At 43.7% G+C, this 19,938-nt stretch overlaps 1 protein-coding gene across 1 annotated transcript in view; it reads right to left on the bottom strand.

Moving 5' to 3' along the window:
- The window catches only part of TAF4B (TATA-box binding protein associated factor 4b), a 73,651-nt gene extending 54,178 nt beyond the window's left edge, over window positions 1-19,473 (bottom strand). The window contains 4 exon segments of the mRNA XM_039548986.1: window positions 3,309-3,416; window positions 4,133-4,281; window positions 19,122-19,180; window positions 19,182-19,473. Of these exon segments, the coding sequence (XP_039404920.1) occupies window positions 3,309-3,416; window positions 4,133-4,281; window positions 19,122-19,180; window positions 19,182-19,402 (537 nt within the window). The 5' untranslated portion in view covers window positions 19,403-19,473.
- Between the last annotated feature and the right edge of the window lie 465 nt (window positions 19,474-19,938).

Below are 19,938 nucleotides of genomic sequence, written 5' to 3'. Positions count from 1 at the left end.
GCCTATACAAAAAACCCACTACTTTTGATTTCTCAACTTAAAAGCTGAAAAGCCAGAGGGAACCCACAGGTTACAGAAGAGCAAGAGCTCCAGGTTAACATCTGAAATCTTGACTGCAGCGTAGTCTTGCCTCTAAGCCTCTTAAGAGGAAGGGAAAGTCTGGTTTTGTATCCCAAATTCTAGGTTCAGATCTGCACAATGTAATGGCTTTCACTGACTCTTAACACATTTAGGCACCCCAGTTTAGTCCAACAGGCACAATTAATACCTGCTAATTGCATTAATCATAAGACAGTAAGACCGGAGTCTTAACTTGCCCCACCATGGATGGAACAAACACTAATCAAAAGTGGGACAGACGTCATGTAGCATATCAAAAGGACTTTTAAGTCTTTCAGGATAGGGAAAACTAATGAACAAACACTTAAAGCTGAAGCAAAACTGTAACACTTTTGTCATATATTTACTTGGTTTTTTTCCTGGGTGGGTGTCCTCCCCTCCCCAAGTTGCTGCCAGCTTGACATGAAAGCAGCAGGCAGCTACCAAAAAGCTTTCTAGCTTAGGCTCCCACTGTTGGTAACACTTTAATAGCTCTCTGCAGGATCTTTGCCACCACCACTGCCTCTTCCAAGGATGAGGCTCAACAGCTCTAAGACCACAGGGAGGCAAACTGGGCACAAGAATCCCACAAACAGATGGGCAGGAGGAAGACGGAAGTGCAGATCTGCCAAGTTGCAACGCCCTGGGCTTTTAAAAGTCGAAAACAGGAGCTGATCTCTTGCAAATTCCAGCATGCTTACACATCAAGACTAGAACTGCATTTTATCAGCTGAGGGAAGAAACAACAGGAAGTCTTTTGGACCCTTTTCCCAGGAAAATGAATATTTGGGAATTAACTTCTGTCATCTGCCGTCAACCTTTTTCACTACTGACAATTCTCATTCTCACTTTGAGCAACAGAGAAACAGTCGCCACAAAAAAATGGCATTAATCCTGCATATTTTGAAGTCATTTCAAGAGAAGAAGTGCTCTGCATCTAAATGAAAGTGCCCCAGCATGATGCTAATTAGGCACTTTGCAGCTTCGTTACCCCATCTGGAAAACAGGTAAAAAACAAGAACGGGCTGGTAATTTTGTCTAACCTCAGAGCTTAAACATTCAGGAATGTCAAAAAAGGGAAATATTTTTGTTGATGAGGATAATAATCCTGCAGTCAGTACCCAGAGAGTTTTGCAGATAGTGTTTCAAGTTGTATGTCATGCAAGATAGAAGACACACAACCAAGCCAAGGATCATTTCCTCTCCACTATCCACCACTTTCTGTGATGACAGCATACTTCCACACCAACACTCCTCTCCTGTGACCTCAGAAAACTATCCAGACTAAGATCAACAAGTTCTTTTAAGACTGATGAATGAATTGCTGCCAAGGAAATCAGACCCAAGGGCTCTGCCTTCCTTTCCCCAGACAGATCCATCAACTTTTTGCACTGACTCCCTTTTCAGCACTCTTCTTTTGCCCACCCCAGGGTGAGGAGCAAACCATGGCATGGCAAGATGCATCCACACTGCATCTATTTACTCTTCATTGTACAAGGAGCTTGTGCAGAGGGCTTTGCAATCCTCTGCAAAACAGAGGGGCTTCAAGGAAGCCACTCCAAACAAAACAGCACTATTAATTTTTCCTAGAGTCATTACTCCTGCTGTTTAAATCCAGCCCTACAGCTCATTACAAGTGTTCCAGTTTCCACAGCGGGAAGGGAAAAAAAACCAGCCTACAAAAGACATAGACATAGAGTATTTTTTAAGTATCTCAGAAGAACACAAGTTCAACAGACTACATCAAAACTGAACTAGAAGTACAGAAGAACCAAGCCAAAAGCAGATGTAAGTTTAAGAAAAGAGAAGTTAACAGAATGATGAATCTCAATGTTTATCCACATGAGAGTGTGCGGATGCATGCGACTTCATCCATCAGATGATGGATGACCTTCATCTCTTTTCCCCAGTGCAAGGGTAGTACAGTGGATGAGTATTGTTTTTATAGCCTAAAGACCTCTATGCAGAGATCACAAACACAGCGTTTGCAAGCTAGTGTTCCAAAATAAGAGTAAGGAATATCCATTACTGTTCTTAGACACAAAGCATACACTGCTTCCATTCTAAGCAAAATAGAAAATGTACTAAGAGAGGCCTCTGGGTTTTCCACTTTAGCCCCAACATTATGCATTTGTAGTGAGAGGGAAGTGAAAAAAGAGCACAGAGTGAGTAGTGGCCAGTTGCTGATACAGAAGAACAGCAGGAGGATGAACTTGTAAGTCAGACTGTTACCACTGTCAGCAAACACATCCCCTAATGCTTCAAACATCCCCAGGGTCGAGAACATACATCCAACATGTTTTTTTGAATGATTGATCCTGCTCATTTACTGAGTGTTTTGTCAGCTGCTACAGCTCAGTCTCCTTCAAACTCCTATCACAAAATATAGGTACAAACCAGACTTCTTCATGATTTCTCCTCCATATTATGAGGACAGAACATATTACCTGAAGAAAAATATACTTTTCTTTTCATCCCACATGCTTATCCAGAAGTCTGGTCCCCAAAAACAGAGGATGAACCATACGTAGGAAAAGTCTCACACTCTACAGGTGATAAAAGCCTCTTCAGAAGAGGACTACAACATTTTTCTCTAGAAAAAGCAAAATAAGACCTAGGAAATAAGACAAAAATACTATCTGAAAATAATGAGGCATTTTCAACCACTGCCTATTTACAGTTGTACCTGTGGAACCCATCCTGCCATGCTCAATTAGAGAACAGGTCTTCACCTTCCTTCAGTTTATAATGAGGGAAAAAAAATCATACACATGAAAAACAGCTTGACTGGTGCAGACAGCTCATTTTCCCCTCAACATCACCTCAGGTATACCTTTTTCCCCACTAAGAAAACAGGGAACCCCAACAGAAGCACATCTCCCAGAAAAGATTTAGCAAGAGATTGAAGGAGCTCTATCACAGCGTACAAAAGCACTGGAAGTGGCCCTCTGAACTATCTATTTTATTCATTGTTCATGTGCTTTCTACTGTAGTGAGATAATCTTATCTGACATACACTGACAGAAGCCTAATTAAATTATGCATTTAAAAAAACAGATTTGGGAAATAATTTATTGTGAGGACAAAGGTTACCAAGCTTATTGAAAACCAGATTACAGAAAACCAGTTAGAAATAACAAGAATGCATCCGTATTTTCTCCAGTTCTTTCTGTCACTTATTCCACCATACTGTAAAGCTTGCAAAGTACCTGTATTACAGCAGGTGTCTGAATAGTAGAGACCACGGCATTTGTTGTTTGAGATAACGTTTTCACAGGAGCAGCTGCTATTTTCTTTACTAACTGCGTGCCAGAATTCTTTGAAAAAAATAAAAATAAAAATAATTACACATGGGCAGAGAACGGTTGTCAGACAAGCCAATGACAAAACAGACACTGAAGATGGGGTCAGATACAAACTGAGACACATCCTCTTACAGTAACAATACAGGCATAATTCACACAGCCCATATACTTGAAACACTGCTCAACAAAGCTCTTTGTCTACCAGTTTAATATTCAACAACTAGTTCAGAGACACTTAGAGACAATGCATAATCGAATAAAATGGTAAAAGAAATACGTAAATTGTTACTTTTATGTACCTCCCTACTCTTATGTGCTGACCACACTACAAAAGATGGAAGCAGAGCTCAGTGAAGCAGGAACATCCTAGGGACACGGGAAAGGTCCTCAGCTTTACTCAGCTTTGGAGAAATATCCCATCAGAGGATCACAAGGTTTTAGATACTAGCAGTAACCATTTAGGCAGTTTTGGCTGGCATTTTTTTTTCTTAAAATGGTTCACATAATCATCATCAGAGAGGAGCTTATTAATTTGAACTTTACCATATGTAACAGCTAGCAAGCTTTTTGCCAAGAGAAAGCAAAGCATATAGTGATGTCTATTGGTGCAAAACCAAACACCATCACCCTGTTCAGAAAGGGTTCAAATGCTTATTTAAGCATCCATAACCCTGTTATAACTACATAAACACACAGCTACGTCAAACTGAAGTTATGAGAGAAGTTACCTGCACAGCACATATTCTGACTGCAGGTGTGCTGGTCGGCACAGATGGTCTCACACTTGTGTTATTTTGTGTCTGGTTCTGTGCTCGTGCTGTTGCCTGTTGAGATACCAGCATTAGGTGGCCATTACTGCTTCTGATGAGAACAGTTCCTGTTGTAAAAAAACCCATTCAAACTGTTAGAATTTAAGTTATATCATGGCTTTTCTGTATTTCTATGGAAGAAATAACTAGACCACACTGATAATGTAATATTGAGTTTACGACTCCAAGGAACAGCTGCCAAGAAATATAAGAACTAAGTGCACATCAGCTTTACTATGCATCTTCAGACAGAAAAGAATTCCTAAATTCAAGAGAAAAACTTAACCACTGTCCACATTGAAACACTGTGTGCATATAAGATACAAACTGCAAAGCAGTTAATCATTTGAGTCAGAAAGATATTTTGACCATTAAAAAGACAGACACACAACATACACACACATACAGGGATTACTTTAACATTCATTTTAAGCAGTTCTTCAACCTGCAAAATTCATCACCACTATCACATTTGGCTGCCCCTTTAGTTTCTGAACATTTAGGCATATACTTAGAGATGAAAACACAGCTTAGAGAAAACTGCAGTGGGAACTGAAGCCTGGTTAGTATGAGCTCACCTGCCTGTATCAAGACCTCCCCAGTCAAGAGGGCAGTGGTCTCCCATGAAAACTGAGATATTTGAAACAGTCACTCTGTCAAGGGTGTGTCCAAAAGCATTAAAACACATGATTTTATTGAAGCAGTTTGCAGCCAAATAGGGAGATACCAATGGGAAAGAATTAAAAACAAAAAAGAAAGAGAAAGAAAGAAAAAAAAAAAGACCATTCAGCTAACCAAAGCATCCTCCCTCTTCCCCTAAGGGCTCATCTCTGAAAAATTCAGAGGATTCAAAACAATCACAAATACAAAATGCCAGTTGGGATGCCTGGTCTGTACCATGCCAGATCCTTCAACGGAGCTACAGAGGACCCTTCCTTTCTGGTGTCTCACCTCCTTTACCTCCAGTAGCACCTGCTGCGAAGTCCACCACTGAAAACACCATCCTCAAACACCCTCACTTAACACGGACCTTTCGAATAAAAGGAAGGAGAAGGTACAGGAGAATCCAGATATGTAAATAAGAATACCTCAACATTTCTGGAGGACTGCATTAAACCTTCTTACAAGTTATCCAATATCTGAAACCCAGATCTTCTGTGCACACTTATAATCTTTCCTAGTGTAAAACAAGACTGCTATGAAAGTCTTTACTACTTGGTTAGTCTGAAAGCTGTCAAAATATTGCCACACAATACAGCCTAAAACACTGCTTCTGTCTAAGTGCATACAACAGGAAAAGCCACAAGCTTAATGAGCTGGGTTCTGTTGGGTATGTTTTGGAGCTTTTTAAAAAACTGATCAAGCTATAACCACATGCTTAGAAACAGCTTTTCATCCTCCACATCTAAAAGCATAAGAGGATATTGCAAGACAACACAAAACCTGGTATAAAATTCTGTAACATCAACATATTGCCATTTACATAGCAGACACAAACTGAGAACTGCAAGAGCAGCATCTACGGTCCCCTCCTTTCTCAAGCAGCCTTTACGAGATAGGGCAGATGCACAAGGCAGTTGCATATTCAGAAGAGTACTGTTACACCATCTGACAACTCAGCTTTCTCCTCTTCCACTGATGACTTTACTATAATTATATTTAGGTACAGATGGATCATTTAATTTAATCAATGAATAGCCGGAATTATAGAAAACAGATTTCTCATTTTCTTTTCATGCCATCTTATTTAGACAGTGATTCATGGTAAACAATTTATCATCAGCCAGAAAAGGGGCATTTTTTTCCTTGTTCACACCACATGCTCATGCAGATTTCACTGAAAGAGAGAAAGCTGACCACATTTTGCTAGCAATAGCATTTCTCTCTGCTCTAGGTCTACATTCAGGATGTCAGAAGTGTTCCTACTGGAGATTTTAGGCTTTTCTTTTATAAGCCTGCTTTAAAACATCACTGATAGCTCTACTTTTTAAGAAGGTACATATAAACTTATAATTTCATTCCTTTAGAGGTTTGGAATGCATTAAGAGTTAGTTTTCATGTACTTGGATATTTTGTCACTACTCACTACACTTGTCTGTTAAGTCAAATTATCACAAGCACATTTTCTTCTGCATTTGAGAAACCACATTGATACCAGTCTACTTGATTACAGGGCTGGGACTGGTTTTGCACTACTGTTCTGAAATTTCAGTTGGCATTCACCAGAGATGGAGACCCTGCTGGGAAAGTATGCCATCCTCCAGTCACCTGAATGGGGGGAGTTTCCAGCCCAGTCTACTTGCTTGACAGGAAATTACCTCAAGAGTGACACAGCTAGAAAGTTTATACAAGTACAATACCATTCATATGCAAATTCATTAACATTTCCTAAAAAGAAAAGGTAAACAAAAAACAACTACCACAAATATTAACAAGTCAAAGTAGCCCCTTTACATTTGAGAAGGACAGCAATGATCTGGAAAAGGATAAGTTTCCCCTTAGCAACAGGATTAGGCAACACAAGGACATCCATACTGAATCAGACCACTGTAAAATAACTTGGTGAGAGCATCCTCAGAAGAAGTTACCTAAGGCCACTCCAGTGGTCATAGCCTTGGTTGGAACATTCAACTATGGTAATGCCTGTTACTTGCATGTAAGTTAGAGTAAGAAATTGTTCCCCTTGGAACAAACAATAATTTCCCTATCTTTGTTCCACGTGGCAGGATTTTTAACAAAGCATGATAGCCTTTTTGTGGCAGCAGCTCTTTGTGACACTGGCAAAATTATAACTCCAAACCAGTATTATGGTTATCTACTAACTACTGCTTCTCTAGGCTTAATGCAATTCATGCCTGATGCTAGCACAGATAAAGCTGAAGGCAAATTTGAAACAGCTGTTGGAGCTACAGTTCCATACACTGAAGAGCCACATGTTGTCCAAGCACAAGAGAGACAGTTCTGGGCACTTAAAACCTAACGTCACAAAGGGACAGTAAACTGACACATGGATTGCCTGAAACACTTTGAAAGCTGTTGAGAACAGCACTTATTTTCTACCTCTGGCTGCTGCAATTTAATTACACTTTTCCACAACTTTGATACTCCCTTTCCACCTGGAAACAAAAGCAGTAATGCCACAGTGCAGCCAATAGCGCGAACTCCAAGAGGTGGCACAGGAGGTCTCTTGTGCCAGAAGAAGAGGTTCCATGGTTTTAAGAGTTCAAAACCAATGCCTGAAGTCTCATACACTTTATACAGCTGCACAAGTGTGAAATGAGGGAACAGCAGGTGACAGTAACCTTGATGTTCCCAGTAGAAAGGTCACATAAACAGACTCACGCAGCTACCAAGACACTACTACCAGAAATGAAGATAAGTGCATGAATCCACATTCTTCACTTGGTGGGGAGGAAGGATGGTACTTCTTATCAAGAGCTGTTTGCACATTCACTAGAAGGCAAATACTAACAAACTATATGTGGAAACAGATAATGTTTTGCAGTCACTGCAACTCCACAAGAAAATGGGGGGAAGGAAGAGACAACACACGAAACAACACAGGACCTCTGAACAGCTGAAACATGAAGTTTCAGCTAACACCTCTCAGCACTGCATTTATAAACAGAAAAGGTATTGCCAATCTGAGCAAAATATCAGCACTGATGCAGTAAATGAAGAGCAATAACACATCCTCGTAACACTAGAGGTGCCCTCCTCTGGGCTGCACTCCCAAGAACACTCTGATAGTTTTACTGAAGTTGTTTCAGAGAACAGGAACAACTTTCTCACTATTCATGCACTTTGACAGTAAGAGCAAGGCACAAGCCCTTTGGGGCTACAAAGCTGTTCCTATTTTCAAACCAAAGTGACCAGTTACCATCAGTGATTATTTCTTACATGCTTCACTGGAGGACTCAGATGTCTCTTGGAGATTAAAAAACAGCCCTTTTTGCAATGAATTACAACTTCTGTCCTTAGATATTTTGCCTGTCCTGCCAAAAACATGCTTTGAAAAGTTATTTGGTTTTCCTACACTGGCAGAGAAGGCAGTTAAAATACAATCAGCTATTTCAGCCATTTGTTCCCTGCACACCTTTCTTCCTCCAAAGCTACACAGAAGGAGCCATGTTATACCTTCTTACCTTGAAGAGGTTTCATTGAGATCTACACTTTCTCCCATGCCCTACCTCCTCCTGTCACAGGGCTGCAGGTACCCTGCCTTCAGGAGGAGTGCCTGGCAACAGTCCTGCAAAAACTCAGGCAGCCACCACCCAGCTCAGCCTCTACCTAGACATGCCAGCCATGTGAACAATGGAAAATTAGAGGCCTTTCTAATGAAATTTCATTTCATTTCTCAAACCTGAGATCCCTCTGCTACAAATTTTCACTGTCCCAACACCATCAGTGAAGAAACCCAGCTTATTCTGAACTTGGTTTAGCATCCAACCCAGGAACCAAGAAACACAGGCTAGCAGGAGGAGCAGCTTCCAGATACCTCTGCATTTTAACTAGAAAGCACCAAAACCTCCGAGCACCGGAGACAGGGACAAGAAGCTGTGGGATAACAGTAGAGATCTGTTTATGCCACTGTATGTAATGCCACCTGCACAGGCTGCACTGTATTTCAGGGAATAGTGTTAAGGAAACCACAATGTTGTTAACATAAAGCTGTGCTGCCAACTGAAACTCTGGGCTTCATCCAGCAGCACTGAACACCAATGTATGCTAAAAGCATCCCACCATAAGGGCAACTTCCACCACATAAGACAAGCCTGAAGCCACTTCTGAAGGGGAACTTCACCCAGAAATCTCCTGAGATGAACCAGATGGCAATTGTGCCCCAGTGGAGATGCTGTTACACGTGAAGCTGAAGCTGTCAAGTTAAGCCACCACTTCGATTACATGGTTTCTAACCTAACTGCTCAACGAAACAGCTCTTGGGAACTGCTGGCTAGGGAATAACATGAGGAAATGAAAAGACATCTTTTGTTCCTAAGTTAAAATACAAGCAAGAACCAACCACAATGAGACCAAACTCATGTAAGAGAACACAAGTCACAAATGCTGCTTTCAAAGAAGGGTAAATTTAGCTTATTGCAAAACAAGAAGTGCCTGTATCAGGTATGTTGCCAATCTTAGTAAAGTGCACTTTAACACCAATTATAAAAACAAGGCTAAGTGGGACTTCCAGGTCTCAAATCAGTAACTGAACAACAAAAATGTTTTATAACAACAGTAATGTGTTTGAGCTCTCTGTTCTCAAACAAACCCCATTCTTTCAGTGAGCTACTCAAAACAAAGGGATAGCTTTTAAGGCAGTTATTTCAAGGTGAGACCAAGCTTTAAAGGGGATATTTTAATAGGACACTAAATGGCAATTGAAAAATAATACAGGTTTTAAGTTTCTTTGACTATTTAGGATCATTAAAAATTTGGAAAATAAAAGGCCAAACACTACTAATCCGTGCAACAGCTTTGAATACAGTTTTTCTCTCTAAAGCCAGCCTTCAGAAAGAAAAAGCACGGTTTTTCCTCTTTAATCCTATTTATTGAGTCCCACAGGACAGGTCACTTAAAAGTTTCAAAAACACATTACAGGACTGAATAAGACAGACCAGAAAAAGGCATTATTAGAGTCATAGGCCGTTCAGGCAGTGATTGTATCAAGGTGCATTATGTCGTAGATTAGCTGAAAAAGAGTGCTAAAGAGGCACAAAGTGTTAATGAAACACTGTGAAAAACAGTACCTTAACTTTTACATGACTTACATAACCTTTCTAATACGATGGGGCTGTAATGTTTTCACATGAAGTATGGTCTGTAGTGCATGCAGGAGAACTACTGATTGCCCATGACCCTCACTCAGTACTTGAGTTGTCCTAGATGTCTACTGCAAATTCCCGTAGTGGAGATGAAGAAGCAAGGACATCGGCCCAATTTGGAGGCAACATCTAGCTGTGCTTTTCACTGTCTTAGGAATGAAGCTATAGCAAAGATCTAGAGGCCACACCAAGTTACCTCACTACGGGCTCCCAATAATGATCTCTAACTTCTGTTCTTAAATACAATCGACTTCAGGCAACAGATCTTCTGTGCAGTCAAAAAGACTGCCTGTTTTAGGCTTTTCTTGGGAAAAACACCTGTGGTTGTTCTTAGATTTCCCAAATAAGCAGGGCAGAGGGCTCATCTACACTGTATGGGGTCCAGGTAAGTTATTCAGCATCTACACTACAACCACAAAACATTTTACTCCATACAACAAATCAATCCAATCTTTGGAAGTCGATTCTAATTGATGTAAGAAGAATTCAGCAATGCCCAACCCGCAATCAAGCACTGCTATTGCAGCAACCAGAGTCACTCACCACACATCCAGGCCCTCAACCAATTAATTCCATTCACATTTTGTTTCACAAACTAAATGACTACATATCTCAGAAATCACCCTCTGTGCTGTTTCCCTTTGTTCCAGGGAAGCTTCTAAACTAGTGGGTCTTTATAGCAATAGCTCAGGACCAGTGACTAGCATGTAGATATTGCAGAGTCACAATGAGATGTCAGATTTTGAATTCCAATGAAAGACACCTTGTTTTGCCCACAGATCTGGAAATCATTAATTTCCATGTCAGGAGAAAAATTCAAAGGGCATAATCCCCATATTCTTTCATGCTACAACAGAATACAGTCTAAATAAAATACAACACAATGTTTTACCCGTAAGTTCTTTAAAGATGCTCATTGCATCTTTGCAAACTGCACTGCAGATTCATGTAGACTCTGGCCTACAACTTTCAAGGCTGATGTCTGACATCTCACCTTTTCAAAGCCAGTGACCAGCTTTCCTCACAGACATTACTGTCCCGCTGATGGCACAGTTCCACCAGCATTAACTAATGTTTCCCAGACTGCCTGGGTTGCTGCGAGCAGTGTTTTAAACTACCACCATGTACCCAAAACACTGTCACACTAACAGATCAAGGGGCTTACAGCCCTAGCAAAGGCTGCTGCCTTCAGTAACTCCAACCCTTTTCTGGCTAAGCACCTTTCTGTGCTAAGAACAGGCACCTGCTCCTGAGACACCCAGTACAGACACAGGCTTTCCAAGCATAGGGAGTCAGGATGATGCTATCTCTTCTAGGCAGGATGGAGCAGACTGATACCCTGTTGTTTCAAACAGTCTGGAATAATGGACACCACGCATCTTTCTGAAGAGTGTAAACAAAGTCCCCTCTCCCTCCCTTCCTCCAGGAATTAGACACGAAGTGCTAAAACTGCAGAAATCTGAAGCCAAGTTTCACACACTGCTCAACCAGCAAGTTTTATCCAAGCTGCTGGAGACTAGCTGCTCATCAATACATTTTGGTGCCCAGATGGTTATCTGTTAACAGTCTAGCAACTGGGCCCCCATAGTGCTGATGCCTTTTCACAGAATACAGGAGCACATTTCAGCGTTAAAGAGTTCTCCTGGACTGCACATACAGTTGAGCTTCTTTCCTTAAGAACACGTTTATATCCACGCAATTTTACAGTTACAGAGGAACTCTTAAGCAAAAGTGTAACTGTACCAGTTGCAAGGGTAGTTAACCTTTTTTTTTTTCATAACAAGCAACAGATGTCCATACCAACCATCTAAAGAAAATCTGGACATTGCTTTGATACTTGGAGGGGATGTAAATAACCAGAACGTTTTCTGGGCATAGCTACAAGATGGCACTACTGTTTCTATCTGGATTCAGAATGTATTTATTACACTTGAATCCTAAGAGACATTGTTTTTATTGTGTGTAGGCATAGGGGATTCCCAGCCAACACTGCGCATCACAAGGCAGAGCCTTATTTGATTCTGTGATAACATCTAGCTCTTGTCCTTGGGCCACACCTTTCAGCAGCTGGGATCATTTCCCATCAGCATTTCCCCATCACACCTTTGTGGTTTGCAACTTTGCACCTTGAGGCTTGGTTGCTTTCCTATCTGAGTAATCAGACAGTTCTAGGACTGTCTACAGCTAAGATGATCTGACTTGAGTGTTCTCCGGGACCCAAGTTACCTCATACAGGAGCTTCAAATATTTGCAGAGGACTCAGCTGATAGCAGTGAAATAGTACCTCAAAGGAGCAAAGTGACACTTCCTTACTCTCAAGACAATTCCTACTGCACTGCAAGAAGCATTGAGTCTCTACACCTCATCCTCTTGTGTACTCCTAGTATTCACTGGAGTGAAATTCTTTAAATAGCAAGTTATGTGCTTGGCACACTGCAGCCATATATATGCAGCACACGGCTTTCTAAGGACCAGAAGATACGCCAATACCTGCACTTACCATTTCTGGAACAGCCATTTAGCTGTCAGAGAGAAATCTGAAGCTGAAGTGTTGAACCACAAATCTTAACTTTAAACCAAGAGTTGCTAAAATCATCATTGGTGTGCTCAAACAAAGGACAAGATCAGTCCCCTTTAAACCTCTGTGTCCTTTAAATAGAAGGAGAATAAAGTCAGTTAATTCAGGTTAATTTTACAACAGGACACTTGTTTCCTCATTGCTCACTTGGGGACCAGAAGAAAGTTGAATTCCACTTCATTTCTTCTGAAAGTGCAAATTCACTCCTCAGCTGGATGGCTTTTCACTAGCGAACAAGGGATAAACACTGAATTTTAACACTGATCACCACCTTGCTCTAAGTGTGACAGAGCAAACAAAAATTATTGCAGAAGACAGCAAAACCTTCTTGGGAAGCATTAACTTCTGTCTACACGGACACTGTGGAAACTCTCACCAGAACTGTGTGATATTTGTCAAGTGCTTGGCATGCGAGCCATGTATAAAGGCGTTCTGACTGCACCTACCCCTTCAACAGAGAGCACTGCCTGCCCCACTGAGACTGCCTGGTAATGCACCACCCATCACTCAGCTGGACCTGCCTTCCAGGGCTCCACTGGGGCTAGGTGGCGACTGCCACTGGGCAAGCTGCCAGGGAAAGTCTTCAGGTGCTGTGCCAGCCAGGGCATGCTGTTTCACCCAGTTGTTAATCTAGGTTGGACAGCCACCCAAGGAACTCTGATTTCCCAGGCAACTCCTAGGAGCAGCCAGTACTAATGAAAGCATCTCCTCTGCCTCCACCAAACTGGAAGCGTGCACTGGAAGCAGTCTGCAAACACAAGCTATGAAAATTAAGTGTTACCATATCATCTGACCTTACAGCACAGTAAGATCACTGAGCTTCACCAGTTCTCCAGACTTAAGAGACCCTAGATTTGCTCATTAGCAACAAGGATTTTCCATCTATTGCCATTTTTACCCTGCTTCAGTTGCAATCAGAGACTATTTCCTCAAGACACTGGTGGAAAAGATCCATTAGTGGACTTTGTTCTAAAGGTGATCCAGATGGCAGAACAGACCTTAATCCTGACAATTTGCATAGTAAGATATTTTAAAACATCTATGGTGATCTTTTCCATTTTGCAAATTATACTGGCTCTTCTTCCGGCATCATCAGTTTTCAAAAAAGTAACTTCATGCAAAGAGAACTCTGAAAAAAGTATTTGCCTTTTGGTTTTGTTTAAATGGTTAAGGCACTAATTATTCATCTTGGATAGTTATCAGAAGCGTTGCAGTTTACATCAAGACTCATATATACAACTGTAAATACAATCCTACCCACTAGGCACAGCATAGATTCCAATCACATGACATAACAAATAACTGGTTCTCTAAGATGACTTTAAAAACCTGGTATTGCAACTACTCAGAATAACAACACAGGAGCTTGCCTAGATTTTATCAGCATCTTTAGGAAAAAGAATACTGAAACATAATTAGTGTTTCTTCCAGCTGTCACTTGTGTGTGGATGATGTTATTTTTACTGCTACAAGATGAAAGGTCCCTTAAATACTGCAAAAGCAACACAAGTCAGGCTCATGTTCTCTCTCTTCTAAGGATTAAAAAAAGTTTACTATTCACCAAACTGTAGCTGTAATTCTTTGCTATACACTCCAACTGACTGTAAAATCTGAACAGCATTTAACATTAATTTTACCGAGCACAGTATTTCCGTGCTTCAGTATGCAGAATGCATCTTTTTTTTTCCTGTGTGTTGGAAAACCATAAATCTAGACATTAGCTTTACGTCTTCTGCCAAGATTTACATCTTAATTCCCACATGTCTGTGCATTTAATTATATGAAGGCATTATTTTGCTAGACACACTCAGTCCTGAAAGCAAAATCAAGTCCTACAGTGCAGCTGAAATTTCAACTGGTTATGCCACAAGATACTTCCTCACTATTATCTAAGTTCAACTTAGTTCTTCAAGCCCACCAAAGCTCTGTCGACCCTTCCCAGAAAAAAAAAGTTGATCAGTGTCACCTAATGTGAAGAGAGAAGTTTGCAGACAATCCATCCCAAGAAGCCTGCTAAACGGAGGACATTATTGGGATACAAATGGTTATAAGCATCGATTATTTAGCCCCTACTAGTCTAAGCACAAGTACCATGCTCAGACTTCATGGGATTATCAACATCCAGAAACTGCATACTTTAAAGGAATTTCTAGGATTTTCTGCCTGTTGAAACAAGAAAGCTTTAGATAGCATACTCCTACTCATACATAATATAAACTAAGAAGTATTTTAAAATCAGTGCTTTCTCCTATTCTAAAGCAAAGGACCAGACACAAATACGAAAATATCGAATTCCTCATGTGGTTTTACCACTGAAAAACAACAACTAGAACATGAAGAGGGAGATTCACAGCACTTTGCGTAAGACGTAGTAGGTCAACTTCGAAAGCAGAAGGCAGAAGCATCCAGATGTTTATCAGCCCTTACCTCTTCAGGTTACCTACCTTAGGTTCTACATACAATTAAGAGAAACTCGACAAGACCAGGCTCCATACCATCCCGTTGCAGTTTTGCAATACCCACATCGGTTCTCTCCTTCCCACCCACAGGAGTCCACATGCTGCCTGCCTGCCTCTTGTCACACAGCCCCAGCCACCTGACACAAACAGTGCCTGTGCTTTCTGAAGTAACCCACTATCAGCCTAGATAAGCTGCAGGCAGTGGAAAACCTGCCACAGACAAGACAAAACATCCAAGCAAAGACAACTGAGCTGCAAACAGAAACCAAGAACTTGTACCTGCTGCCATTCCCCTCTAAGTCAGGTGCAAAGGAAACCCTACACGGAGACCATGCCTTGCACCACATTACCAATGAACTTACAGCACACTCAGGGCAACTTCTCTTTGCTGACACTGTGCTTGCTCAGGCCCACTGGTGTCAGCAGTAATGGAAAGCATAAAACAGAAATACACACACCAGAGGCAGCCAACACCAGAGCAAAGAGTGATGGCAGCTGCTGCCACAGCTCTGTAACCAGCAGCAGTGGCATGAGGTGAGGTTTTCAGAGAGCTTCCCTGCTCTAAGCAGATTGAAGATAACAATGGAGGATCCCTGGCATCTGGTTCAGTTCTGTCCTTTTTCATCCCATCAGCAGAGAGGCAGATACATCTGCTAATTGTCCTTTAAACACCTGCTTGTAGCGAGCATTCCAGGGCCAGGGATAGTCTGAAAGTACAGACATAGAAGTGACAAAAACCTAAGTTCAAGAAAAGTAAACAAAACCAAGAAACAACATTATTTTTGCTGGTTTTATGTTCTTTTTCTACCCATCCACTTCTCCAAAGCAGTGTGGGACCCAAAGACACTAAGGTGAACTATATATACTATATACTTGTCTATATGTATTTGTCACGGCCCTTGTCACTCCTTCCCCTTCCCAATTATTTCCTCCTGTTTAATAGCACAGCCCATCCATTTCTCCCCCCAACATTAGGCTCAGGTTAACCAAGGACACAATTTCTTGTTAAGTAGATGGCCCATGACATCAGACTTTTGCAGGCTTGTACGCATCAGCACAGGCCACACGGAGCTCAGGACTGAGGTAGCACTGCACCCACCATGCCAGCCTGCTCTCTGCAGACCCAGACTGCTACATGCAAAGCGTTCTGAAATGCTGCTAACCTGTTCTTGTCAACAAAGAGGGCAGCTGAGGAAAGGTCCCTTTGGTAGATCATACAAATTCCCTTCATTTGGGAGGACATAGCCCAGCCACTCAGTCCAAGAGCTGATGCTGTGCACAGTCGAAAGACCAAACCCAAACCCCCAAGTCAGACCAGCTGGACTCCTACTGCATGCTAAAGCCTTCAGCGGTGGTCAGCCAGGGATGGACTGGTGCAGGAGGATGGCCTTGGGTACCAGCAGCCCTGCTCTGACAGCTGCTGCTCCGCTGAAAAGCAGCGCTTTACAATGTAGAGGAAACCACAGGAAGGTGATGAAAAGCCCTTGTTACTCCTAAGCACGTCTGTGTCCTTCAAGACCATGAGAACTTGCAAAGCTCAGTGATCCTTCCTGGGTAACCAGCTCAAAAGAGGCACTTGGCAGATGGGCAATCTGGGCTCAGAGACATACGAGTCAGTTGTATCTAGTCATCTGCCTTTCCCACCTCCTGGTTTTATTCTGAGCAAGAGGAAGGGGAAGGTAGAGATGGAAGACAAAAAACAGCGTAAATCTCAGATTTCCATGAACCTCCACTGCCATCCAAGTCACAGAGGCAAAGGCAGCTCCACTGGTGCCCTTCCTTCCCCAGACTGCAGTACTGTGGAAGCAATGCCCACTCCAGGCCACAAGCAGTTCATGAGTAACTCAGGATGACCAGTAAGAGCAGTGCTGTCCAGCCTTCCTCAGAACAAGCCACCTCAAATATTTCCCTTTGAAACTCAAGGGAAGGATGTTTTCTGTATGCATTTTTCTTAGCAGGTGCCACAGAAGTTGAATGCCATGATTTTAAACCTAAGTGCATTCTCCCTTCTGTATTTTATCCTGTATGGCTAGATTTGGCAGTTTGTTTGAAATACAAACTTTTCAAGCCTAAGAACTTGGTGGTTTATTCCACTTTCTTTTTTTAATGATGCTAACACTTGTAGCTATTTAATGCTATTCATCTTGCATTTTTTATTATTAATTAAAAATGGAATCCACCTAGAAGACAGAGGTAAAATACCAACACTCAAGACAGAATGCATTTTTATATAACCTTACAACAATTACTTACGACAAGTTTCCCTGAAACATTGATCCATTTGAAATCTGACATCTCTGTTTCTTCCGAAGCACTAAAGTCCATACAGTAATTTCAATTTACAATGCTGCAGAGTACCAGCACCTCTGAACTTCTGATACAAAGACTGCATTGTCCCAGGAGCAAGGAAAGCAAACTGATGCAACTGAGGGGTAATACTATTTTTGTTACATCTGCCTACTACCACAAGACAAGTCAGATGACATTCAACACTATACCTGGATGCAATCAAACCCAAGCCACTAGAAAAACCCCGTAAGCTTTGCTAACTTGTACTTCCCAAACTGCAGGGAACTCTCATGAGCATCCACCTTCACAGAAAGGTGTTTAACCGAATGTCAATACATTCCAGAAAGCAAAAATATTAGATACAAAACCTGAATACCTGGGAAGCCCTGCTACAAAAAGTTAATCTATTTCCATCATGGTTCATTTCAGAGGAAAGTTGGCAAGGATTTAGACTCATCCTTGACTGCTGACTACCCAGACATTACAGCATCATGAGTGCTGGGAAATCTACAGTAAAACTGACTGACTAAAGACTTTTTTTTAATTAGCATTATATATTTCCTTGGGAGGCGAATGTCTTTGATAAAGACATTGGGATTAAAAAAAAAAGTGAGGGAAGAAAAAAAAAGCAAATATGCACTACCAGCACAGGGATTACTGTAAAGCCCGTCATCCTTTTCAGCAATATCTGACCTGAAAGTAATTGCAACAGATGCTCCAACAGAACTGTCCTGGCAGGAAATAATTATAGCATCAAATAGCAATAAAGTCATTACATATCTTGGAAGCAAAGTCACTTTTTTCTTGAAAAAAAAGCATTTAAATACAGCCCAACAGGGAGAAGTGGGAAGTTCAGAACCAACAGCACTTTCTTCCTCTTAAGAGAAAGTGCAGGTAGAAGCCCTGGCTAATCCTCTGTTGCTATCCAAAGTATTAAGCTGTCCGTATCACCACTGTGCAATTCCTACGTTAGTATTTTCACTGCTGCTATAGGAAGCACATCTGTAAGGGCGGTATCTCTCCGAACCCTTACGTTTCCCACAGAGGGTTTGTAGAAAAAAAGTGTTTCAAGGAGCAACACGTAATGAACTTTCAACTCTGCCCTCCTTAGGCACGCCAGTATTTTGTTCCATGAACAGTCGCACCGGCTTGGTTGTGCCAGTGACAAGAATTCCTGCGGGACTGCCCGGTCGGAGGGGAGCGCGGGCAACCTGACCCGCTCTGTGAGTTACGGAGCCGCTCTGCAGTCGCCAAACCACGCTCACACACCCCTCCCCGAGATACTCCTTCATCCAAGCTCCACGAAAGCCTCGAGCAGTCTTTTTCAAGTCACATATCATGGTAACTTGGCCGCTGAGTTTTTAGTTACTTCTCCTGCTCCTCGTGCTACCCAGCAAAGTAAGAAGTTGCCTTTATCCAGAGACTTCCAGATCCATCCTCCAGACAGGCTGTAAGCATTCCCAGCGCTACCCGACTGAACCCAGCCACACTGCCAGCGCCCTGCAAGGCAGACACACACGCCGGTTCCCAGAAGTTTGGGGCAAACAACCAACCTGAAACACACGCCGCCACTACCATCACTACCACCCCCGCCGCCCTGCCCGTCCTTCGCCACGCCTCGCCTGCAGCAGCAAGGGCAGCGCGCCGGGCTCCCCGTCCCGCACACCGACTCCCCGGCAGCGACGACCGCGACACGCCGGGGAAGTCGCGACACGGGACATGCCCGCAGCTGGGGCAGCCCGGGGCGGATCCCTCACCTGGGGGCAGCTGCAAGTTGGCCGGCAACTGGAGGGTGGCCGTGGGCGGGCCCCTTGGGCGCCACCGGCCGCGGGACGCCGGGAGCGGCCCCCCGCGCCACCGGGGTCCCCGCGGGCGCGGCCACCGGGCGCGGCGGGGCGGCAGCGGGCGCGGGGCCGCCGGGCACAGCGGCGGCGGGGCTGCCCCGGTCGGGCGCCGAGCCCGCGGCTGGGGCGCAGGCGGCCGCCTGCTCCGGGTGCCCGCCGGGCATCAGCCTGACGGGAGCCGCCGAGGTGCTCATGGAGGCGGAGGCGGCGAGGGGACGGGGGGCGGCCGCGTCGCGCAGAGCCCCGCGGCGCCCCGCAGCATCGCGGGCGGGGGGCGCTCAGGCGCTGCCCCGGCCGGCGACTCGCCCGCGGAAACACATGGCAGCGCCGCTCCTCCGGCTCCCGGGCGCCGCGCACGTGGGCCCGGCCGGCCCGGCCTCCCTGCCGCCGGCGGGAGGGAGCGGAGGGGAGGGGAAGGGAGGAGGGAAGAAGGGCGGTCCCACGCCGCCAGCGCGTCCTACTGCGGCGGCGCCCGGCTTGGCCCCACCGCCCTTTGAGCCCGCCCGTGTTTATGGAGCCATGCGGACCCCGGCGCCTCTGCCGTGTTGAACGTGGCGGCAGCGCAGAGCCCGGGTGGCCGGAGGGGGACGCGCCCGGAGCCCCGGGATGGGGGTGATGCGTGGGCGGCCGCGGCAGAGCTACTCCTCCCGCCGTACCTGCCTCCGGCCCGCCTACCTGCGCCAGAGCACCCCTGGCTGTACCTGGGCTGCAGGTGTCCTTGGGGCTTCCA

The sequence above is a fragment of the Corvus cornix genome, chromosome 2 (assembly GCF_000738735.6).
Source record: "Corvus cornix cornix isolate S_Up_H32 chromosome 2, ASM73873v5, whole genome shotgun sequence".
In the NCBI taxonomy this organism is placed as follows: Eukaryota; Metazoa; Chordata; class Aves; order Passeriformes; family Corvidae; genus Corvus; species Corvus cornix.
This window is presented reverse-complemented; position numbering and strand designations above follow the sequence as displayed.